This window comes from Loxodonta africana, chromosome 12, assembly GCF_030014295.1.
Source record: "Loxodonta africana isolate mLoxAfr1 chromosome 12, mLoxAfr1.hap2, whole genome shotgun sequence".
Taxonomy (NCBI): domain Eukaryota; kingdom Metazoa; phylum Chordata; class Mammalia; order Proboscidea; family Elephantidae; genus Loxodonta; species Loxodonta africana.
The window spans coordinates 10,464,327-10,485,061 of NC_087353.1; the positions used below are offsets into that span (position 1 = coordinate 10,464,327).

Sequence of the window (20,735 nt, forward strand, 5' to 3'; positions counted from 1 at the left end):
GAGTCAGTCAATTCCGACTCATAGCAATCTTACAAGACAGAGTTAAAACTGCCCCATAGGATTTCCAAGAACGCCTGGTAGATTCGAACTGCCAACCTTTTAGTTAGCAGCTGAACTCTTAACCACCGCACTGCTAAGGTTTCCTATTTTAGGATAGGATAGTGGTAACGGTGGCAAGAAAAATGTAATCGTTACCTTTGAATTGTAGATATGGAAGTTGGCTGCTGGTTTTGATGTTTACATTTTCATGGTTACAGAAAAAATCCAGACTCAAGACTTTCTAAGAGCAGAAAGTAAAGGGTTTTTTCCCCATTTTGCAGAAGAAAATAATGTAACCGTGGGTTTACCTTTGGGGTTTACCTTTCATAGTCTCCATCAGATATGCCCAAAACATCTTAGAATATTGTTACATCAGTACTGTACTGCATTGGGTTCCTGGAAATATTTTTGGCAAATACAGCCACTAACGTAATCCACAAAGCAGGAAGCAAGCTTACCATCTGGACTGAACCTGTCAAAGGAAATTTTACCGAAATCTTTGACCAAAGGTGAAAAAAAAAAAAAAGACTGAACTGACCTGGAATCCTGCTAAATTCAAAACCTTCTTAACGATGCCTAACCTTTTGGGCTCCTTACCTTGCTCAGCCACCATCAGCAGTCGGGAAAATGCCTTCCCACTTTGGCTGTGCAACACACGGAAGGAATGTGTTCTAAAGCCTAGGCACACAGATACACGAAGTCTCATCTCATTCTCACAGGTCGGGACAGTTATCTGGAACCCCCTTATAAATGTTATCAGAAAAATGTTGCCTCAAGGAAGACATTTTCAACTTATCTTGTTTACCCTGTTGAAAGCAATGCAACTTGAATAGTGTGTAATGTCCTCAATAAATGCTTGCAGTACACAATCTCAGGAAGCCTGTCTTAAGATAGCTAATCAATACCTAGTAAAACCTGTCCGCTGTCTTGACTATGGGAAGAGGCTCCATCCTGACATCATCTTGTCACCAGTCTGGGTCTGCTGATCCAGCTGTTGACCCACATATCCTTTAAGAAAATCACCGATAAATTCCGCTGAGAGAAAGCTAGCCTTTAACTTCTAAGCACTTTGTGAACTGTTATCTAACCATGTAAAAATGTTAGTGTATTTTATGAAATGATTTCCTGGTGTCATGTCAGTGAGCAGCGTAGCCCCCAATTTGAATCGTTCTTTAAACCCTTAATAAACCATTTAAGGTTTCTCTACAATAAACCTCAACATTTGGCTCTGAGCATTGAAGACAGGAGATAAAACCGTCATCAAGCAGAAAGTCTGTTTTTATTAACTGACAAACAGGTTGTTAGTACAATGATAGAAAAAGGTGGAAACTAAAATGAGCAAAGTTTTACAGGGAGATACCCAGGAGGAAAAGGGAAGAAAACTTTCAAGGCGGCATCAGCAGATGTGACTCCAAGAAAGAAGGTAACATCTACGATGAAAACTAAGTTTCATTTTCTAGATCCTGCTGTGGCCAACCTATCAGCTTCTTCATTGCCTCTGATGCCTCGATGGCCAGGAACATACTCCTATTAGGGTAAAAAAGAAATTTAGAGTTTATTCTTACTCATCCCAAATCTTTTCCCATGCCCTAACTCAGCCCTAAGATCAGCAATGAAGCTGTCATCTGTTATGGCACACAAGGAGCTTGTGTGTAGACCAGCCAAGTTTAAAGGGGAAAAGAAAACTTGTTATGGCTCAAGGCTGGTCCTCCAACACCCTGGGTACTTTCCTCACATACATTCTGTGTCTGAAATCTATCAAGCCACAAAGATAACAATGGTCATTGTGCTGAAGTTTTTGTTTCTTACTCTTCGGCATTAACACTTCCCAGGTAAAAAGTAATGTGGTAACATAAATAACTGGAGGAAAATGGTGGCAGGCTTCAGAATGCCAGATCGATTGTCGTAGGGCAAACTTACCTGATTTCCCACTCTTCATATCTTTCAAAGGTAAGATGTTATGATGATGGCAGCATTATACAAATCTTTGATTTACTCTATTCCCTCCCCCCATTTGAGGGACATGGTACTGAACTGTAAGTGTAGCAGTGTAATTATAGAGCATTATATGAAAAAAAAAAATAAGATGGGGGAATGGAAGCCTCCCATTTTCAACATTTTACACATCTAATATTGATAGAGGAGACCCCGGTGGCTTAGTGGTTAAGAGCTATGGCCAAAAGGTCAGCAGTTTAAATCCACCAGGTGCTCCTTGGAAACTTTATGTGGCAGTTGTACTCTGTCCTACAGGGTTGCTATGAGTCAGAATCGACTCGATGGCAATGGGTTTTTTTTTTTTTTTAATATTGATAGAATAGCTACAGCATGAAGACCTCACTTTTGTGTGATGTTCCAGCCTAATGCTCAATTCCTACTTCCCAAGTCCCACCATGAATCCAGTCCCACAAGAACTTAAGAGTCTTGTCTTCCCCAGCAACAAATGGACCTACAATGCTGAATTTCAAAAGTGTACTTCTCCCATCCACTGGACTTGCGTTTACTCCTCCTGGTCCCTTGTTTTCAGTTACCCCTAAAATGATGGCTTCCCGTGTACTAGAAACGGATGTTTCTTTAAGAATAGCAAATATGTATAGTATCAGAACTTCATAATGCAGGATTTATTGTATCCAAAATTCAGAAATGGCAATTTTCCATTAAATATTATGTAAGTAATTTTCCCAGATTCATTTTTATCATCCCTCAGCCAAAATTCCTTACATAGGAATGTATCTCAAATCACGTGTTGAAGAGTTATTATGTTTTAGGAGTGTATCTGTTTTAAAAGATGTAATGCAAAGCTAAATAGTTACCAGTATTAATTTTAATTACTTTAGCTTTTAATATAATTTTACATATTTTATATATATATTATATATATATGATATATATGCCTTCGAGTGCATTCAGACTCATTGTGACCCTACAGGACAGGGTAGAACTGCCCCATGGAGTTTCCAAGGTGCACCTGTTGGATTCGAACTGCCAACCTTTTGGTTAGCAGCAGTAGCACTTAACAACTATGCCACCAGGGTTTCCATATAATTCTTATCTCTTAAAAAGTATTTGAATTGGGATGGAATTGAAATTAGGCACTTGTTTGGTTTTCTTCTGGCTAGGCTAGTTTCTAAAACCAGAGACATATTTAATAGGGAAACATGATACAGAAATAGATACATTCTCCAACAATTCTCACAGCTAAACATGGAATAGAAGAAACGGACCAACAAAGTTTCTGCTGACCTTAGAAGTTTACGTAATCTGTAATGAGAATGGAAGGGGTTCAGTGTTTGAATTCTGTATTGGCTGAAGATAAGCAACTGCACTTCTAACTAGGTCTCTGGTACTGAGGACTATGAGCTGCTTAGTGGTTTTCTGAGGAAACCATCCACCTTTTGGCTTTTAGGCAACTAAAAAGTTAAGAATCATACTAATGGCTAATTTTAAGTTGCCATAAGGCATAAATTTGTAACCATCTTCCAGTGTCTTAATAGATTTGTATAGCCCTAACCCAGTGTTGTTATTGACTGTCAAGTGTGCCCACCCACTTATGGGGTCCCATGTACAACTGAAGGAAATGTTGCCCAGTCCTGTACCATAACCGTGATCAGTTGGGGATGAGACCTTTGTTATCTATAGGGTTTTCACTGGGTGATTTTTGGAAGTAGATCCCCAAGCCCTTCTTTTTAGTCGTAGTCTGGAAGCTCTGCGGAAACCTGTCAAGCATCATAGCAACATGTGAGCGTCCACTGAAGAGGGTGGCTACCCATGAGGTGCGCTGACCAGGAACGGAACTCAGGTCTCCCACGTGGAAGGTGAGACTTCTACCACTGAACCATCAACGCTCATATTCTAGCCTAGCAATTAAGAGATTATAATAGGAACAGCAAGTCTTTCTCACCCACTGAATATCCATGCCTTGGGAAGCTTGATCAATCTTCTCAAAATCACTTCTGTTGACAACGTCTTTTCCAGTGACTGTTTTCCAACCATTTTGCTTCCAGTTAGGCATCCATTCTGTCACGCCTAAGCAATTAAAATACAGCACACCTCTAAGGAGAAAACTAACTATCCTTCTAGCTTTCTAAAAATTTCTCCATGCTCAATTATCTACTGCCTTTTCTGAAATGAGCAAAGAATCCTGTAGGATTCTGCCAAGATATATTCTCTGCCCCTGAATCCTAAGAATCTAGAATTTGGACAACTCAGACATGGATCCATCAGGAAGGAAGGTTAATGGCCCTCAGAGGAGGCAGAAATTTCTCCTGGAAAAAGGGAGGAAATTAACATATGACAAATTTTGTTCTCCTCATCTTGCTTTAGCCTTCACAAACATTGCTCTGATGGCACAGTACTCAAATTTTAAACATAACTCAATGCAGGTACCGGGAGGCAGGACTGGTCTGCAAAACAAGTGGTAGAGATCAGATTTTTGGCGGTTCTCCTAATTCTTCTGTGATGTTGAGGGGAACTGGAATTAGTGGGAAGATGTTGCTGGAAGGGATGGTCAGGGAAGACTTCACAAGGACAGTCTTAAAGGATGTGTAGGTAGGATGTAGCCATGGCAAGCCTCTACTCAAGAATCCTCCTTTGAACACTAAATCCCCACGAAGTTAAAAAGGGAAGTGTGTGAAAGGTGGGGGCCAGAATCTACACTACAACTCAGTCTGTTCATGGATTACATACAGGTAACTCAAGTTTCCTTAGAAACTAACGTGAGACAGAAAAAAGCCTTTTCCTCCAACCTTGTCCATGTCTGCAAAGTGCCAGGGATTCTCTGGCAGGTGTTTTTAAGTGTTCTCATGTAATCCACATCTGAAGGCAGGTTTTTATTCCTTTACGGAAGAGAATCTGAGGCCAAGAGGCTTGCCATGGCTGAAAGACTAAAACATCAGGTTCCTTGTTTTCAAAGACCTTGAGCCTCATGGACAGGCAGCTGTTTCCCTATTGTGTACGGAATAAGACCACCGGGGAAGACCCGGCTTACAATTGGCTAGTCTTGAATGTGACACATCTGACGCCTTTGGCTGAAGATTAATGAACTGGAATAATACCAAGAATAGAGCTTAATTCTTGAGGCTCTTGTGCTAAGTATGTCTTTTCAGCGCTCTTATCTGGAGCCTTTGTTTTTTTTTTTTTTTTGGATTAAGAATCACACTTGAGCAACAACGAAGGTGTCTTTTCTGATCTTCCTTTCAAGCAGCCCAAGCACCCCTCACTCACACTTTTCCTGATTGAAATCAGTGAACAAATCAAGTGGCTTTCTGTCCCAGATTTTACCTGGCAACCTACAAGCTATTATCATTCTCAGTGGAAAAGTTACCTTTGACGACAAATTTGCTATCAGTTTTAATGATGAGTTTGTCCATATTTTGGCTCTTTGCTTGTTCGATTGCTCTGTGGGCTGCCTGTAAGAAAGTTTCTGACTTTTATTCTTCAGAAAAAGATAAATTTTCCAAATAAAGTACATTAAAAAGTTCAATTTAACACATGGCATGCAACAAAACCTTGGTCATCACCCTCTATGTGTACCTATATGTACCTACCCTTAGGTATCATGCTTCCCATCTGTCTTCTTGATCTTGGAAGGGAGGATCAATGCCAGGTTTATCCTAGAACCTCAATGAGTAGTGAATGGGGTGCTTAAATACTAATATCCTTAACTGACACATAGGAGTTTTCAGACTCTTAAACGGTAAATACGATTGACTAGCAAGATGTGTCGGGAGGCTGAGGGGTTGTGGAGGAGAAAAGGTTCTTAGTTCCCGAGCCAAGAAAAAGCACTGTGGTTTTTAAAGAGCCACAAAACTAGAGTAATTCTGTACCTCTTAAAAATCTATTCAACTGCCTTTGGAAGATTTGGGAGGCTGGTTGGTGAAAGCAGTTTGCAATTGGCCTTTAACCTCAAGGTTGGTGGATCAAACCTGCCCAGTGGGGCTCCACAGAAAGCCTGGCAAACTGATTCTGTGAAGACTGCTGTTGTTAGGTGCCATGGAGTCAATTTTGCATCACACTGACCCCAGGTGACCCATAGGGTTTTTCTTGGCCTTAAAATTTATAAGGAGCAGCTTGCCAGGTCTTTCTCGCATGGAGCCACTGGATGGGTTTAAACACCCAACCCTTCAGCTGGCAATCCTGCAGACACCATTTGTAGCAACCAGGGCTTTTTTTCCGTAAAGGTAACAGCCAAGAGAAACCTTTAGAGAAGTGCTACATACACAGGGTGGTCATGAGTATAAATGACAGGATGGCAACTGGTAGTGGGTATTGCTGCCCCTTTGTTACTTTTATGGTAGAATTAGATGGGAAAAGCAAAAATTACTCCTATTCATTCATTTTAGTAAAGTGGAGGGCAGAAAAGAGGGCATGATTCATCTTTAGTAGTCAAGTGCTAATAAAAAAAGCAAAAAAAGTTAACAATAAAGCAGAGACTAAAAAGACAAAAACTACAAAACAGCCTGAACACCACAGTGGTCTGGCATGAGGGGGCAATACACCTTGTTCCTGTGGGGGCCAGTCTCCCACTGATTCTTCGCTGGGAGACTTCAGCATTACAGCCCCGAGAGGAAAAGGAGCTTGCCCATCCTATATTGATATTTTCTCCTTCACAAGAACCAGATTACAAATAAAAACGGAAAGCTGAACGTCGGAACTGTTAACGTGCGTTAACACAACTCACCCTCAGTTCCGCCGTTTGGTTTGTCTGTCGTCCAGAAACCCTCTCGCTTACATTTCTGTTTTGGGATTTAGAAATAATTTGTTAATTTTTTATTGTATTAAGAAGTTCTCATTTTGATCACGGACTGCCCCCAAATTATGACAATCTACACTGTCACTTTTTTATGGCACCATCTAAATTTTTATCTTAAACTCAAATTATTGCCAAGAAGTCAATTTCTGGCATCTTGAAAATACAAATAGCTCTCCCCATATGTTGTTATCCAGCTCTCCAACTACACAGGATTGGAATTTTGGACAAACGTAAGGAGAGTTCCCAGGGATTACCTGAGGGAGTATGTCCTTAGATTTGGATAAGATTTTAGAGGAGGTCATTTACCTATGAATGCTGAAATGTTATTGTTTTAAATGTATCCAATGGAATCTGACTACCACACCATTTGACAGGTGAGAGGGACAGCTGTCTGCTGGGAAAGCGCACCAATAAGATTTTTAACAGCAGGACATTGTGTATCTATCCTCTTTTAAACACGTCCCACCCCCCACAGCATTTTATTCTAAATAGAATAAATTTCCACGGTTGAAAATTTACTGATCAATCTATTCACCAATTATAAACACAGGATTTAAAATGTCTTATGTTCATAATGAGCTCTGGTGGGCACACTGGTTAAGAGCTAGGCTGCTAACCAAAAGGCCAGCAGTTCGAATCCACCAGCTACTCCTTGGAAACCCTATGAGGCTGCTCTACTCTGTCTGTCCTACAGGATCAGAGTAGGAAATCAACTTGATGACAAAGGGTTTGATGTCCATAAATCTCTAGGTGTTTTTTTCTTTTGGATTGAATTATTATAAATAGCAGACAATAAGTTTTAAGTTTTGATAGGTTAAAGTATAAATTTTATGATCTCGGGGTTTCTTTAACATCATCCACACCCATGTACGTCTTGGATACCATGGACCCCTGACCCCTCCCCCCCAGCTTAATGAAGTCTTTAATACCCTTTTCTAGAAAAGGAAAAAGGAACGACAAGGCTCAGCACAGTGGTTTCCTCGGGTGAGAGGAGGCAGTGGGATAGGGGGAATTCTCACAGCTGTGTTCTGATTTTCCTACATGGTGGGGGTTGCAGGTGAATTCATGATTCAATATAAATATACATCAACGGATCGAATGAGTACACGAAGGCCTTGCAACTCTCTAGTGATAACCGTGTTATGAACCATGGATTTTTACTAATTCTTTAAAATATCTTTTTCGTAGGGGTAAGAATTTAACACAGGAGCCCGAGTGGCACAGTGGTTAATTGCTCAGCTGCTACCCAAAATGTTGGAGACTCAAAACCACCAGCCGCTCCTTGAGAGAAACGATGTGACAGTCCCCTTCCATAAAGATTACAGCCGTGAAAACCCTATGGGGCAGAGCTTTACTGTCCTATAGTGTAGCTATGAGTTGGAACCAACTCCATGGCAACGGGTTTTGGTTTTCGTATCTATTTAGCTTTAAATTTATTTTACTTACAGTGGGTGTCCAGGTCCCCAATAATTGCCATATCCAGCTCTTGCGCCATCTCTCCCGTTATTTTTGCAGCTGCCATCTATGTAAACAGTTGGCGTGTGCTCTGCAAAACAAATCAATTGCCTAAGAATTGCGTACGCCTCAGTATACACTGCAAGCTCACATGCTACTGGGTGAAAATGGTTAAAAGTTCTAGCCAGACAGATCCCTCGGCTTCAGGCAAGTATTTGAGGTCCTAACACAGGGAGCAAAGGCCCTGAGATCGGAGGGTACCTGTTTGAGAAACAGCAAAGAGACTGGTGTGGTTAGAAGAGAAGCAAGTAAAAGAGAAACAGACTATACTATCAGGCAGGTAATAGGTGATGGAGTGTGGAACCCAGAGACTTAGTAAGACAGGGAACAGAGGGGCCCCCAAATCTGCAAACAAAGTAACAAGAGATGGGCCAGAGCACAGAAAACAAAGCCATTCCCCAGAACAATGGGGCAGAGTTATCTAAAAATAGTGCACAAACTTCTTTAAAGTTGCCTTTTAGAAGCAGCTAGAGAAAACCAGGCCCAGGGACATGCGCAGAACATCCACCTGTGACTGCTGTGTGACCTTCCACCGGGGCAGTGAAGGGCTACAGCCCCAGCCAGGGAATCGAACCTGGGGAACAAGAGACTGCGCAGGCGCAATTCCCCATAAGTCTTGCTATGAGCCCCAGAGGCCTCTGGGACAAGAGCCATATTGGAAAGCTGCTGCGCATGCACCTTAATTAACATACCCCTTCCTGTGCCTGTGAATAAACATGAATCTTTTCCTGCCCAAGAACTTAAAAAAAAAAAAAAAAACCGCAGGCCTCTCTTCCGTTCTGTGAGATGAGGATAAGCATTGCTCTAGGCCCTTCTCATTTCCGCTTGCAAGCCTCTTCGATAAAGCTTTGCTCGTGTGGAAAACTACATGCCTTACCTGCTCATTCTTGAGCCCAGTGAGAGGCAAGACCCTTATTCAGGTAACAGTCCTTCCTACCCTCTCAGGAGTGATGGGGGGATATGAAGAGCCTGTCACAGAATTTCCTGGCCCCAGCAATGGCAAACAAGGGTAGCCAGAGCAGGTTCCTGAATTCACGGCAGGTGCAAATGCCCCTATTGTAGGACCAGCCTCCTCTGGTCCCCCCAGAGTTCAACTGAACTTAGGCGCCCTCGCCACAACCTGGTGCCGACTCATGGCATTTATCAGGACACGCAATGCCCGTTCATTTCTGGGCTGTCTCCTACACTCAACACCTGGAGGGTAAAGAACCAGTTATCGGGTCTAATCTGGGCAGCCAGGAAAATGGCTATTACAAGCCTCTACACCCTGACCCCTTTTTATCTCCCTCTTAAAGCAGTGTCTTTTAAAGGTGTCCTGTGGAAGGGTACGTATGTTTATTTTTAGTGCTTAGCACAGTGCCTGGCACAGAGGCTGTCCCTCAATCTATGGTATTTATTAAAATTAAAAAAATCAGCCATTACTAATTTGCCAATTCCATTGTCAGCACAAAAACAATTTTCCTGCCCGAATATCCCACCGTGCACAGTGCAGGGAAGGGGGTCCCAGTTTCAAACTTTTTCTTGGTTTGTCTTCAAATAGCCAAAGTCTTCAAAAAACAAAAACAAACCATTTTCTGCCAATCTGGGTTCAGAACCGAAGATTTTTTATCCCCATTACCAAGCTTTTTGGGCGACCACGTAATATTTAAACGACCCCTTTGTAAACACTAAGAATGGAGGGCATCTCCCTGAACGCCACGAAGGCACGCCAAAGTGAAGGGACAAGGTTTACGCTGGCTGTGACTAAAAAAAAAAAAAAAAAAAAAAATTTTTTTTTTTTTGGGGGGGGAACCAAATGGCCCCAGGATTTCGGCTCCATCACACGTGGTCTCACTTCCGGGTCACTGGGTCCTTTTGCAAAGTGAAGGCACCATCTCACTTTTTTTTTTTTAGACGGCTCTGCACAACACGGATGAGCTTACTAGACCCCATAAACCTACTACGGAGCACGCAGGGGCAGCGGGCTGGAGAGGTTTTTGCCACCCTGACACCTTCCAGCCGTCCACCAATCCACAGCGGTGGCGCCGCTCCTCCCAGGGTCGTGGAGAGCGCGCTGGAAAACAGGACCTGCCTTGCGCAGTGACCGGCAGGCGCAGGGCCAGATTTGTTACTCACCTAGTGCATCCTTCGCGCCACAATCCGCTACCTCCCAGGTTTCCCACACACCCTCCACTCACCCAGGGCTGGAGAGGAGCGACCAAGGCCGGCGGTGAGGGGGTTGCACGGGCGTCGTGGAAAGAGGCCAAGGGGGCCCAGAGGCCTCAGTGCCCACCCAGACTGGTTCCTGGGCACGTCTACCGGGGCACCCCTAAGTCCCTTCCCTTAAAGCTCTTAAAGTTTCTGCATGTAGTGAACCCACGGGAGCATGTGGGAAGTTAAGAGTCTTTGCAAATAAAGGATATTACGTGCGAGCAAGGCCCCTGGAGGCCTCGACGACTATCCCTACAGACCTTGGGAGTATTTGGGAAGTCCTGACCCGGGACTAGGGGGTCCAGCTCCCAAAACAGCAGCCCCCACAGCCCCCGCGGCCATCCCTGAACAGTCGCTCCAGCCCCTTACAAACGCGGTCTCCTCTCTTCACTTCGGCCACGTTCCCAAGATGGCTCCGCGAGGTCGCTCCCCAACGCTGTGGGGACGCGCCGAGCGCGCGCACCTCCGGAGCATCAGGGTGGCCTCCCTACCCAAGCCAGCGGCTCACCTCCGCCCCGGCCAGAGTACTGTCTGCGACGGTCCCCGAAACTCATGTCGGACTTTTCCACCACGGTCAACCTGAGACGTTCCCGGTGCCCGCGTTCTGCAGTTCTGGCCCCCGCCGACGCAACCAATTTGAGGAAGCGCTCGCCGGGGGGGCGGTGCTGGCTCGGAGACGCCCACCTCCTCCTCCTTTAGCCTGAGGGCATCCGGGGCACTTGCCTGAGTCTACGCAGTCCCTCCGAGCCCTCGCTTCCGCTTGGCTTGGTAGTCGGCTCCTCCCCTCCCTCCCCAGGTCACAGAAGCCTTCCGCCCTTCCTCCCTGGCCCCCCAATCCATCCCTGAGGTCACCTGCTAACCTCAACGTCTAGTGAGCTGGTGAGATGTGAGTGCCTCCTCCGAATGAAAGCCAGCTAGAGACTCGTCTCCTTAAAGGCTGTGTCCCCAGAATTCTGAACCGAGTCTGAGTCTGGCATTCATTACGATCTCACAAAAGTACCTGTTGGACAGATAAATAGATGCATGAATGACTGAAACTTTACAAAGAGAGCAGCGTAATAAGTGGGAGGCCCAAGGGTAAGGGAGCTCCGGGGGCAGGTGCGGAAGTACCAGGGAGAAGAAAGGCTGTTACTGGTAAGGATTACTATTACTTGTAAGGATTAGAAAATAAAACTTCAGGCAGGAGGCGCCATCTGAAGTGGGCCACTGTTTGGACTAGTCGCGATGTTACCACTAGTGACACTGACGAGAGGTGTCACCTAGTAGGTGTTGAATGAAAATGTATTGAATTGTTTTAGGAGGAAAAATCAGGTTCCTAACTGAGTTTTCTATATTATTTCCGAGTATTAATTCTGCTACAGAGAGCAAGGGTAAAGTTTATGTCTTAAGCATAGAAACCCACTCAAACCAAAGAAGCTATGAGCCTGTGAGACTCCTTACATGAAAGAACATGTCTGTGAACATAGATTTAAAAAAAGGATGGCAAGACCAAGTAAACACTAAATGCTCATGATAAAAATCCATTTGTCATCAAGTCAGTTCTGATGCATAGAGGCCCTATAGGACAGAGTAGAACTGCCCCATAGGGTTTTCAAGGAGCAGCTGGTGAATTCAAACTGCTGACCTTTTGGTTAGCTGAGCACTTAACCACTGTGCCACCAGGGCTTCAATATTCGTGATACCTTAAATAAATGTAACTGGGACTTACTCAACGGTTTTGAGGTATGCTGCCCATCTGTCTAATTTTCTACCTATCCTGCCAGTTCATTAAGGACAGGGATCCTATGTTATTTTGTATCCCTAACGTGAAAGCTGGACAATGAATAAGGAAAACCGAAGAAAAATTGATGCCTTTGAATTGTAGTGTTGTCAGGAGAAAGAACAAATATGTCTTGAAAAGACATACAGCCAGATTGCTCCTTGGAAGCGAGAATGGGGAGACTTTGTCTCACGTACTTTGGACATATTAAGAGAGGCCAGTCCCTGGAGAAGGACATCATGCTTGGTAAAGTACAGGGTCAGCAACAAAGAGGAAGACCTTCCACAAGATGGGTGTATGCAGTGGCTGCAACGATGGGCTCAACATAACAATTGTGAGGCTTGTGAGGGTGGTGCCGATTCTCTGTTGTACATTGGATCGCTGTCAGTTGGAACCTACTCAGGGACGCCTAATAACAACAACCGCTTTATAACATCACCTGAATGGCTTGTCTCCAGTGATCAATCAGAAACAAAATACTTGTTAACCAAACTTTGGTTGAGATTCTCTGCTTACCCAGTCCCTTACCTTTCGCCCACCCTCAGCCTGAGCCACATACAACCACTCCTTCAGGGAATAGGCTGGCCTTGGTGAAAAATGTTCTTTGGTTTCCTGAACCATCACATCGCTCTCTCATCCCACATCTCCATATCTGATTTTTTCCCGCTAGTTTCATTTGGGAAACGCTGGTGGTGTCGTGGTCAAGAGCTATGCCTGCTAACCAGAAGGTTGGCAGTTCGAATCCACCAGGTGCTTCTTGGAAACCCTATGGGGCAGTTCTACTCTGTCCTGTAGGGTCACTATGATTCAATGGCAGCAGGTACTGTTACTCTTGTCTCTATAAAAGAAAAAAACCTTTTGCCTAAGCTTTTTTTTTTTTTTTTAATTGTACCTTAGGTGAAAGCTTACCAAGCAAATTAGTTTCCCATTCGATAGTTTGTATGTGAAGTGTTCCATGACATTGGTTTCATTCCCCACAATGTGTCAGCAACTCTCCCCATTTCTGTCCGAGTTTCCCCATTTCCTTTCACCTGATTTTTCTACCCCTTCCTGCCTTCTCATCTTTGCTTTTGGGCAAATGTTGCCCTTTTGATCTCGTATAGTTGATTGTTCTTAGGAGCACCTGCCTCTCTGGTGTTATTGTGTATTTTCTGTGGTGGTCTCCAGGAATTTGCCGAACTCTTGAAACACAGTTTTTTGAGGATTCTGCCTGTTGCAATAGTTCTTTCTGAATAAATCACCTCCCTATCAAAGTCCGAATATTTGTTTATTTATTTATTTTTTGGCATGTGTCATGCCTCAAATGGAGCCCTGGTGGTGCCCTGGTTAAGAGCTCGGCTGCTATCCAAAAGGTTGGCAGTTTGAATCCACCAACCGCTCCTTAGAAACCCTATGGGGCAGTTCTATTGTGTTCTGTAGGGTCATTAATGTACCACATAGGCGCCAGAATTTTCAGGAGGCAGGTCAAGCAAAGGAACTGCAATTCTGACGCAGATTTGGAGGCCTGCTGAGCTAAAGAACTGGAATTCCGATGCAGATTTCAAGGCCGGCCATTCTCACAATTGCTGTTAGGATTGAGCCCATTGTTGCAGTGACTGTGTCACTCCATCTTGTTGAGGGTCTTCCTCTTTTTTGCTGACCTTCTACTTTTTACCAAGCATGACAATGAGGGAGGAAGGAAAGAAGAAAGAAGGAAAGGGAGAGGTCAACTGAGCAATGGAACTAGAGATGGCCAGGTGGGCCAAACAAGCTGCGGTAGAATTTTTGTGCAGCCTGAGAACCTCTGTATTACCGGCAGGCAGAGGCTCTGGTATTTTCAACCCATCGACTTCCAAGGTTGCTACGGTTGTCTTCATCTTAAAAAAAAACATGGGGAAAAAGCATGGAGGAATCGGACCCGGAAATGTCACTTAGATTCTTTCAGCTAGAAATGAGTCCTATAGCCTATAGCTGACCAGAAGAGTAATTGGAAAATATGACTTAGTGCTAGACCCAGGAATGGAGTAGAGCACAGGTCTTGATGAACAACTAGCAGTCTCCGTCATGGTGGAGTCCTGTAAGTCTTTGCCAAATTCACAGACTAGGGTCGCAGGCTCCCACTTGCCTCATACTAGGAGGCTCTGCCTCACTTCTTGACCCTGGTGACACCATGTGAGGTCTGAAGACTTTGACCCCCATCAGACAACACTTTCCAGCTTCCCCTTCAACTCCTAACATTTTCTCTCCTCCTTCCCCCTTTCTTATTTCCTTCCTTCCTTCATTCCTCCCTCCTTCTTTCTTTCCTTCTCTCCCTCTTTCTATTTATTTACTTCTCTACCTCTTTATCCACTTACTAGATTTATATTTACCTTACACCAGTAAGTTGCATGAGGGACCACGGAACTATACCACAGCCAGGTCCCAGGTGGAAAAGAGAGATACGGTCCATCCAGAGCAGTGACAGCAACTCTCAGTTAATCAATCTCCTGAGGCTCTGAGCCTCATTTTTAGATAAACCTCTAGAGGAAGGATTAAGGGAGTAAGATATGTTTCTGGAGGGTTTTAGTTTCTCTGAGATCCTGCTCTTTTTTGTTGTTGTTGTTGTTAAATGCCGTATAGGCTTTTCTTAAGTTAATTTAGTTTTAAAATTACACATGTAAAATCCTAGTTTTTCTTAAACTTTTGAAAGTTCCACTTAAAAATGTTATTCTTCTATTTATATATAACAGGTTTTAACAATTACTTGTAAGGACTGAAAAGTTTCAAACTGGAGATGCTTGTGTCAGACCCAGAACGATGGGGCCAACATGCCTTCTCAGGAAACAAAAGGTCAGGCTGTGAAGCATTTAGAAAGAGTGTGTCAAGATGTAAACGATTGTTCTTGGAAAGAATGTGTTCATAATTAACCCAACAGGTCAGGGTGTAAACCATTTGGGAAGAATATGTAAACAGTTTGCTCTTGGCACCAGCTACAATCATGAATACCCAAAAAATTCACTGCTATCATGTCACCTCTGACTCAGAGCTACCCCATAGGGTGTCCAAGGCTATAAATTTCCAAGGAAGCCAACTGCTACATCTTTCTCCCGCAGAGCCTCTGGTGGTTTCCAATCACCCAGTTTTCAATTAACAATCGCCTTAACCATTGAAATACCAGGGCTGACTACAATTCTAGGATCCTACTTTTTTTAGTTTTTTATAGCCTAAAAGGTGGACTTCTCACACCTAAGTGGTGATTCACTCCTCTGTCCTTTGCATTTCAAAGGACTTCAAGCTGAAGCTAATTATTTACAATCAGTCATTAACTCCTCACCTTTCCTTTGTTCTCTGTGCTTGAAAGGCGCCCTGATGGTGCAGCGGTTAAAACGCTTTGCTACTCACCAAAAGCTTGGTGGTTCCAATCCACTGACGGCTGCAGAAAGATGTGGTAGTCTGCTTACATGAAGGTTTCAGCCTTGGAAACCCTATAAAGCAGTTCTACTCTATCTTATAGAGTCACTATAAGTCGAAATAGACTTGAAGGCACACAACAATAACAAACCTGCTAAACTGTTTTTTATAAATTAAACAGGCCCCTTTTCCCTTAGAAGTACTTTCCTTGTCTGTTGAAAAACTTTTTCATGTTATTCTTATAAATAGAACTTAATCTCACAAATGGGTAAGCCCTATTTCTTTCAGTGGCTCTGTTGATACACGTAGAGGAAATCACAAATAATTCAATAACTAAATTACCCACTTGTAATCACAAAGCTAAAGGATCAATCTAACTGGCCAATTAGCTTAGAAGTTTCAATTTCTTAAAATATCAAATATGCCAAATTTTATCAAAAAAATTTTAACTTACAACTCTAAATTTTAGCAAGGCCAAAAATACTTACTAATAAGAAAACAATTTGGGGTTTACCTTCCCAAGTAATTTTACTGGGGCTTCTTAAACCACTGGACACCCTGGCCAGGACACTCACCAGAGTTTTTACAGAGTTGGGAGTGAGTCACACTGTACCCTAGTTGTGAGTTTATTCTAAGGTACTTCTTGGGTAACCAAAACCTTTTGTTGTCCAGCCGATTCCGACTCATAGTGACCCCATAGGACAGAGTAGAACTGACTCATAGGGATGCCAAGGAGCAGCTGGTGGATTCGAACTGCCAACCTTTTAGTTAGCACTCTTTATGTAAAACCCATTGCCGTCCAGTCGATTCTGACTCATAGTGACGTGACCCTATAGGACAAAGTAGAACTGTCCCATAGAGTTTCCAAGGAGTGCCTGGTGGATTCAAGCTGCTGACGTTTTGATGAGCAGTAGCACTTACCCATTATGCGAGGACTTCCATAAGTAAACTGAAAAATGTAGATACTACTCCTCAAACCTCGAGGCTTGAGCTATTTGACTACCCCTTTGTGGAAGCCTTGGTGGCATAGTGGTCGAGAGCTGTGATTGCTAACCAAATGTTGGAAGTTCAAATCCACCAAGCGCTCCTTGGAAACTCTATGGGGCAGTTCTACTCTGTCCCACAGGGCCACCATGAGTCAGAATTGACAGAATCGACTCTATGGCAATGGAGTTTGGGTTTTCTTTCTTTCTTTTTTTTTTTTTTGGCTTTTGAGTCAAATAGCTCAAGTCTGGAGATTTGAGTAGTAGTATCTAAATTTTTCAGTTTTCTTATGGAAGTCAGCTACCCCCACCCAGACAGTTACATCACTTAACCTTTGTATTAAATTGGTAGTAGCTCTCAAGTACTAAAGGCCTTTGAAAATGAAGAAATGCTGCACTTTTTTCTTAATCTTTTCTTAATAGACTGCGTCTTGAATATTTAAAGTGCACCTACTTCGATTCCAGTGTCATAGAGCTATGTCTGTCCCTGTGAAGGGAGGGAGAGAGCAGAGTGTTTCCTCCAATGCTGTCCCCTCCTGTGTGGGAAGCACAAGCCTCTTCCCTCCAGGAAAACGTGGCGAGAGATCTTTGGCTCTCCTCTCACACTATGCGTCTCTGTGTTTTCTCTAGTTCAACCAAACACCAGTTACCATCAAGCTGATTCCCACTCATGGTGACCCCTGTATATCAAAGTAGAGCGGTGCTCCATATAGTTTTAAATGGCTGATTTTTAGAACATAGATCACCAGGGATAACCACAGAAAATATTGAAGTTGTCAAGGATTTCATTTTACTTGTAACCACAATCAATGCCCATGGAAGCGGCAGTCAAGAAATCAAAAAGACATATTGGATTGGGCAAATCTGCTGCAAAAGATCTCTTTCAAGTGTTGAAAAGCAAAGATGTCACTTTGAGGGCTAAGGGGTACCTGACCCAAGTCTTGGTGTTCTCAAAAGCCTCGTATGCATATGAAAGCTGGACATTGAATAAGGAAGACTGAAGAAGAATTGATGCCTTTGAATTATGGTGTTGGTGAAGAATACTGAATACACCATGGATTGCCAGAAGAACTAACACATCTGTCTTGAAAGAAGTATAGCCAGAATGCTTCTTGGAAATGAGGATGGCAAGACTTCATCTCCCATACTTGGGACATGTTATCATGTCCTGGAGAAGGACATCAAGTTTGGTAAAGGATCAGCAAAAAAGAGGAAGATTCTCAATGAGATGGATTGACACAGTAGCTGCAACAATGGGCTCAAACAGAGCAATGATTTGAGGATGGGACAGGACCAGGTAGTGTTTTGTTCTATTGTACCTAGTGTCTTTATGAGTTGGAACCAACTCGATGGCACCTAACAACAACAACAGATCACCAAATCTTTCTTCTTAGATGCCTTTCAGTTAGCAGCGCATCTCATTAACTGTTTGTACCACCTAGGGTCTCCTTTCACTGGTTAGGATGAGATGTTTTCTAGGAAATGTTGCATCCCTCAGGTCATTCAGAAATGCCTGGAGATACCTGATTTCTAGGGGTGGATACTGCTCAGCTGTAGGAAAGTCACCAAGCAAAAAATCTAGTGTGGGGACTGATGAATAATAGATGCTAAATAATGTCACTTTTCTAACCCCCTCCCCCAAACGGTCTTGGGAAATTTTTTGCCCACAGATTAAATGAAGAAAACAAATTGAACACGTATTCTTTCTACCTTACACAGGAGAAAGAAAAAAATGTTTTCTAAATCTGAGGAAAGGCACAAACCACGATTGTGCAGTAGATCTTATCAGATACTTGTCATTTTTTGTTAACGAATTATTGCTTGAAATCTCTGCTAATTTGCCCAGGTCTGGCACAGTGGAGGTGGGTGCAGGTTTAGATGTTATTATTCAGAAAGTCCACAGATCTATTGTTACTGGTTAATGGTGCGCAGATTGTCACGACCCAGATTTTCTCCTTTCCACTGGTAAAGATGGAATGTTTTCACAGTCTGGGAAGTGAAAGTTTGTGGCTCACTCTTTGTCTACCTTTCTGGTTGTCTGTTTAAAGAGTTAAATAAAGTTCATATATACTCAGGGTCAACTTTTTTAAAGAAATTTACTTTCAATAATCTAATATTTTGAAAATGCAGTCTTCATTTGTTCAGTCATTTAACTTTTAATCTTTAAACTCTGTTCAAGGTGTTTGAGAGCAGCAGTAAGGAATACAACTTTAGGGACATCTTTTTCTCCCTCATGATTGAAGATCAATATGTAAAGCAACAAGAAAAGACCTGGGAGGGCAGAGAGAGGTCGGATGTGGAGCTTTGTGGCCTCTGAGGACTGGCTCCTCTTTGTAAATGAACAGGTAAAGTGCTTGTCTGGCTGAAGAAAGGCGAGATGCTAGGAAAAGCAGGCCCACCTGAGGATAGGGGTGAAACTGAACCTCAAGGAATGATAGGCTCATTACTATATTAAATCATATAACTCTATTATAAGCACAAAAAAGTCGGCAGTTCGAATCCTCCAGCGCTCCTTGGAAACCCTATGGGGGAGTTCTGCTTTGTCCTGTAGGGTTGCTTATGATGGGATTTGACCGTTACGTTGTTTTTACATTTAGCCCAGAACGTGTACAGTAACCACTCTAAAAACCAAACACATTGCTGTCGAGTCGATTCCAACTCATAGCGACCCTATAGATCAGAGTAGAAATGCCCCATAGGGTTTCCGAGGTGGTTTAGAACTGCCGATCGATCTTTTATTAATAGCCAAATGCTTAACCAACCACTGCACCACCAGACTTTATTTATTCATTATTGATGTTGAAAAATAAAGTCTGAAAAAGTGATATTGAGATGCCACACCATTAACTGATATTTACGCTGACTCGAGTTAAGGAAGTGGAAAAAAAATCCAAAATGGCCTCAGACTAATTGTGTATGGGTCATATGTATGGGAAAGAGGGCATTTGGTGGGAGGTCAGAGAAACAACATACAAGCTGTGCTGAGGACTAGGGTCGCTATGAGTCAGAATCGACTGGATGGCAACGGGTTTGGTTTCTTTTGGTGTAAGGGCTAGAAATGGATTCTTATGTAATTGGAGAAACCGAGACCTACTTCCTGACAAGGAGGGAGTGAAGAGAGGACAGTTGGGCTGGCCTTGCCAATAATAATGGAATCTAGGAGGAGATGGAAACCTTGGTGGCGTAGTGGTTAAGTGCTATGGCTGTTAGTGGTAAAGGTCGGCAGCGCAAATCCACCAGGTGCTCCTTGGAAGCTTTATGGGACAGTTCTACTCTGTCCTATAGGGTTGCTATGAGTTGGAATTGATGGTAACGGGTTTGGTTTTGGGTTTTTTTTGGCAGGAGATAGGTAGCACAAAAGGTCTGCTCTCAACCACTAACCTAAAGGACGGCCGTTTGAACCCACCTGGCAGCACCACAGAAGAAAAGTCTAGTGACCCACCCCTGTGAAGATGACAGCCAAGAAAACCCTATGGAACTTGGTTCCACTTCGTGACACATGGGGCCACCATGAGTTGGAATCAACTGGACGGCAGTAGGGTTGGTGGTCTGGTTTAGAAGGAGCCAGAGGTCAGGCCAGTTCAATCCAGAGCTGAATCTGCTAATGTGTTAATTGTTTGTTAACCTGCCTGTGGCTGGCCTGCAGCGCATTCACCTCTTAGCATACATTCTCTTCATCCTTCCCATTGTGTTCTTGGTTCTTGTTTTTTTTTTAATGCCAAAAAGATTAAATAATGCAGCCTTGGAGGCATTGCCAGAAGAATTGGAAAACTATTCTTTGGATGCACTCAATGCCTTGCCTCAGCTCAATGGCCTTCTTCCCCTATGTTGTTGTTAGGTGCCGTTGAGTCGGTTCCGACTCGTAGCGACCCTGTGCACGACAGAACGAAACACTGCCCAGTCCTGAAGGATGGCTCTTCTCCTATACTGTGCAGAAAACCCACTGCTGTCGAGTCAAGTACAACTCATAGCGACTCCATAAGGTTTCCAAGGCCGTAAATCTCTGTGGAGCAGACTGCCACATCTTTCTCCCTCAGAGGCGCTGGTGGTTTCAAACCGCTTAGCAGTCGATTGCTTTAACCACTGCACCACCAGGTTTCCTTACACTCTGCAGAAGCCTCAGTAAATTCAG

General features: G+C 43.4%; 1 protein-coding gene across 1 annotated transcript; it reads right to left on the reverse strand.

Moving 5' to 3' along the window:
* Nucleotides 1–1,299: 1,299 nt before the first annotated feature.
* LOC100655166 (ribonuclease H1-like) lies at nucleotides 1,300–11,186 on the reverse strand. The gene is made up of 6 exons (XM_010591887.3): nucleotides 11,001–11,186; nucleotides 8,234–8,333; nucleotides 6,716–6,770; nucleotides 5,360–5,444; nucleotides 3,938–4,062; nucleotides 1,300–1,566 (listed from the first exon to the last, which is right to left on the reverse strand). The coding sequence occupies exons 1-6, from the start codon at nucleotides 11,044–11,046 to the stop codon at nucleotides 1,489–1,491; spliced, it is 489 nt and encodes a 162-aa protein (XP_010590189.3). The 5' UTR covers nucleotides 11,047–11,186; the 3' UTR covers nucleotides 1,300–1,488.
* Nucleotides 11,187–20,735: the final 9,549 nt, after the last annotated feature.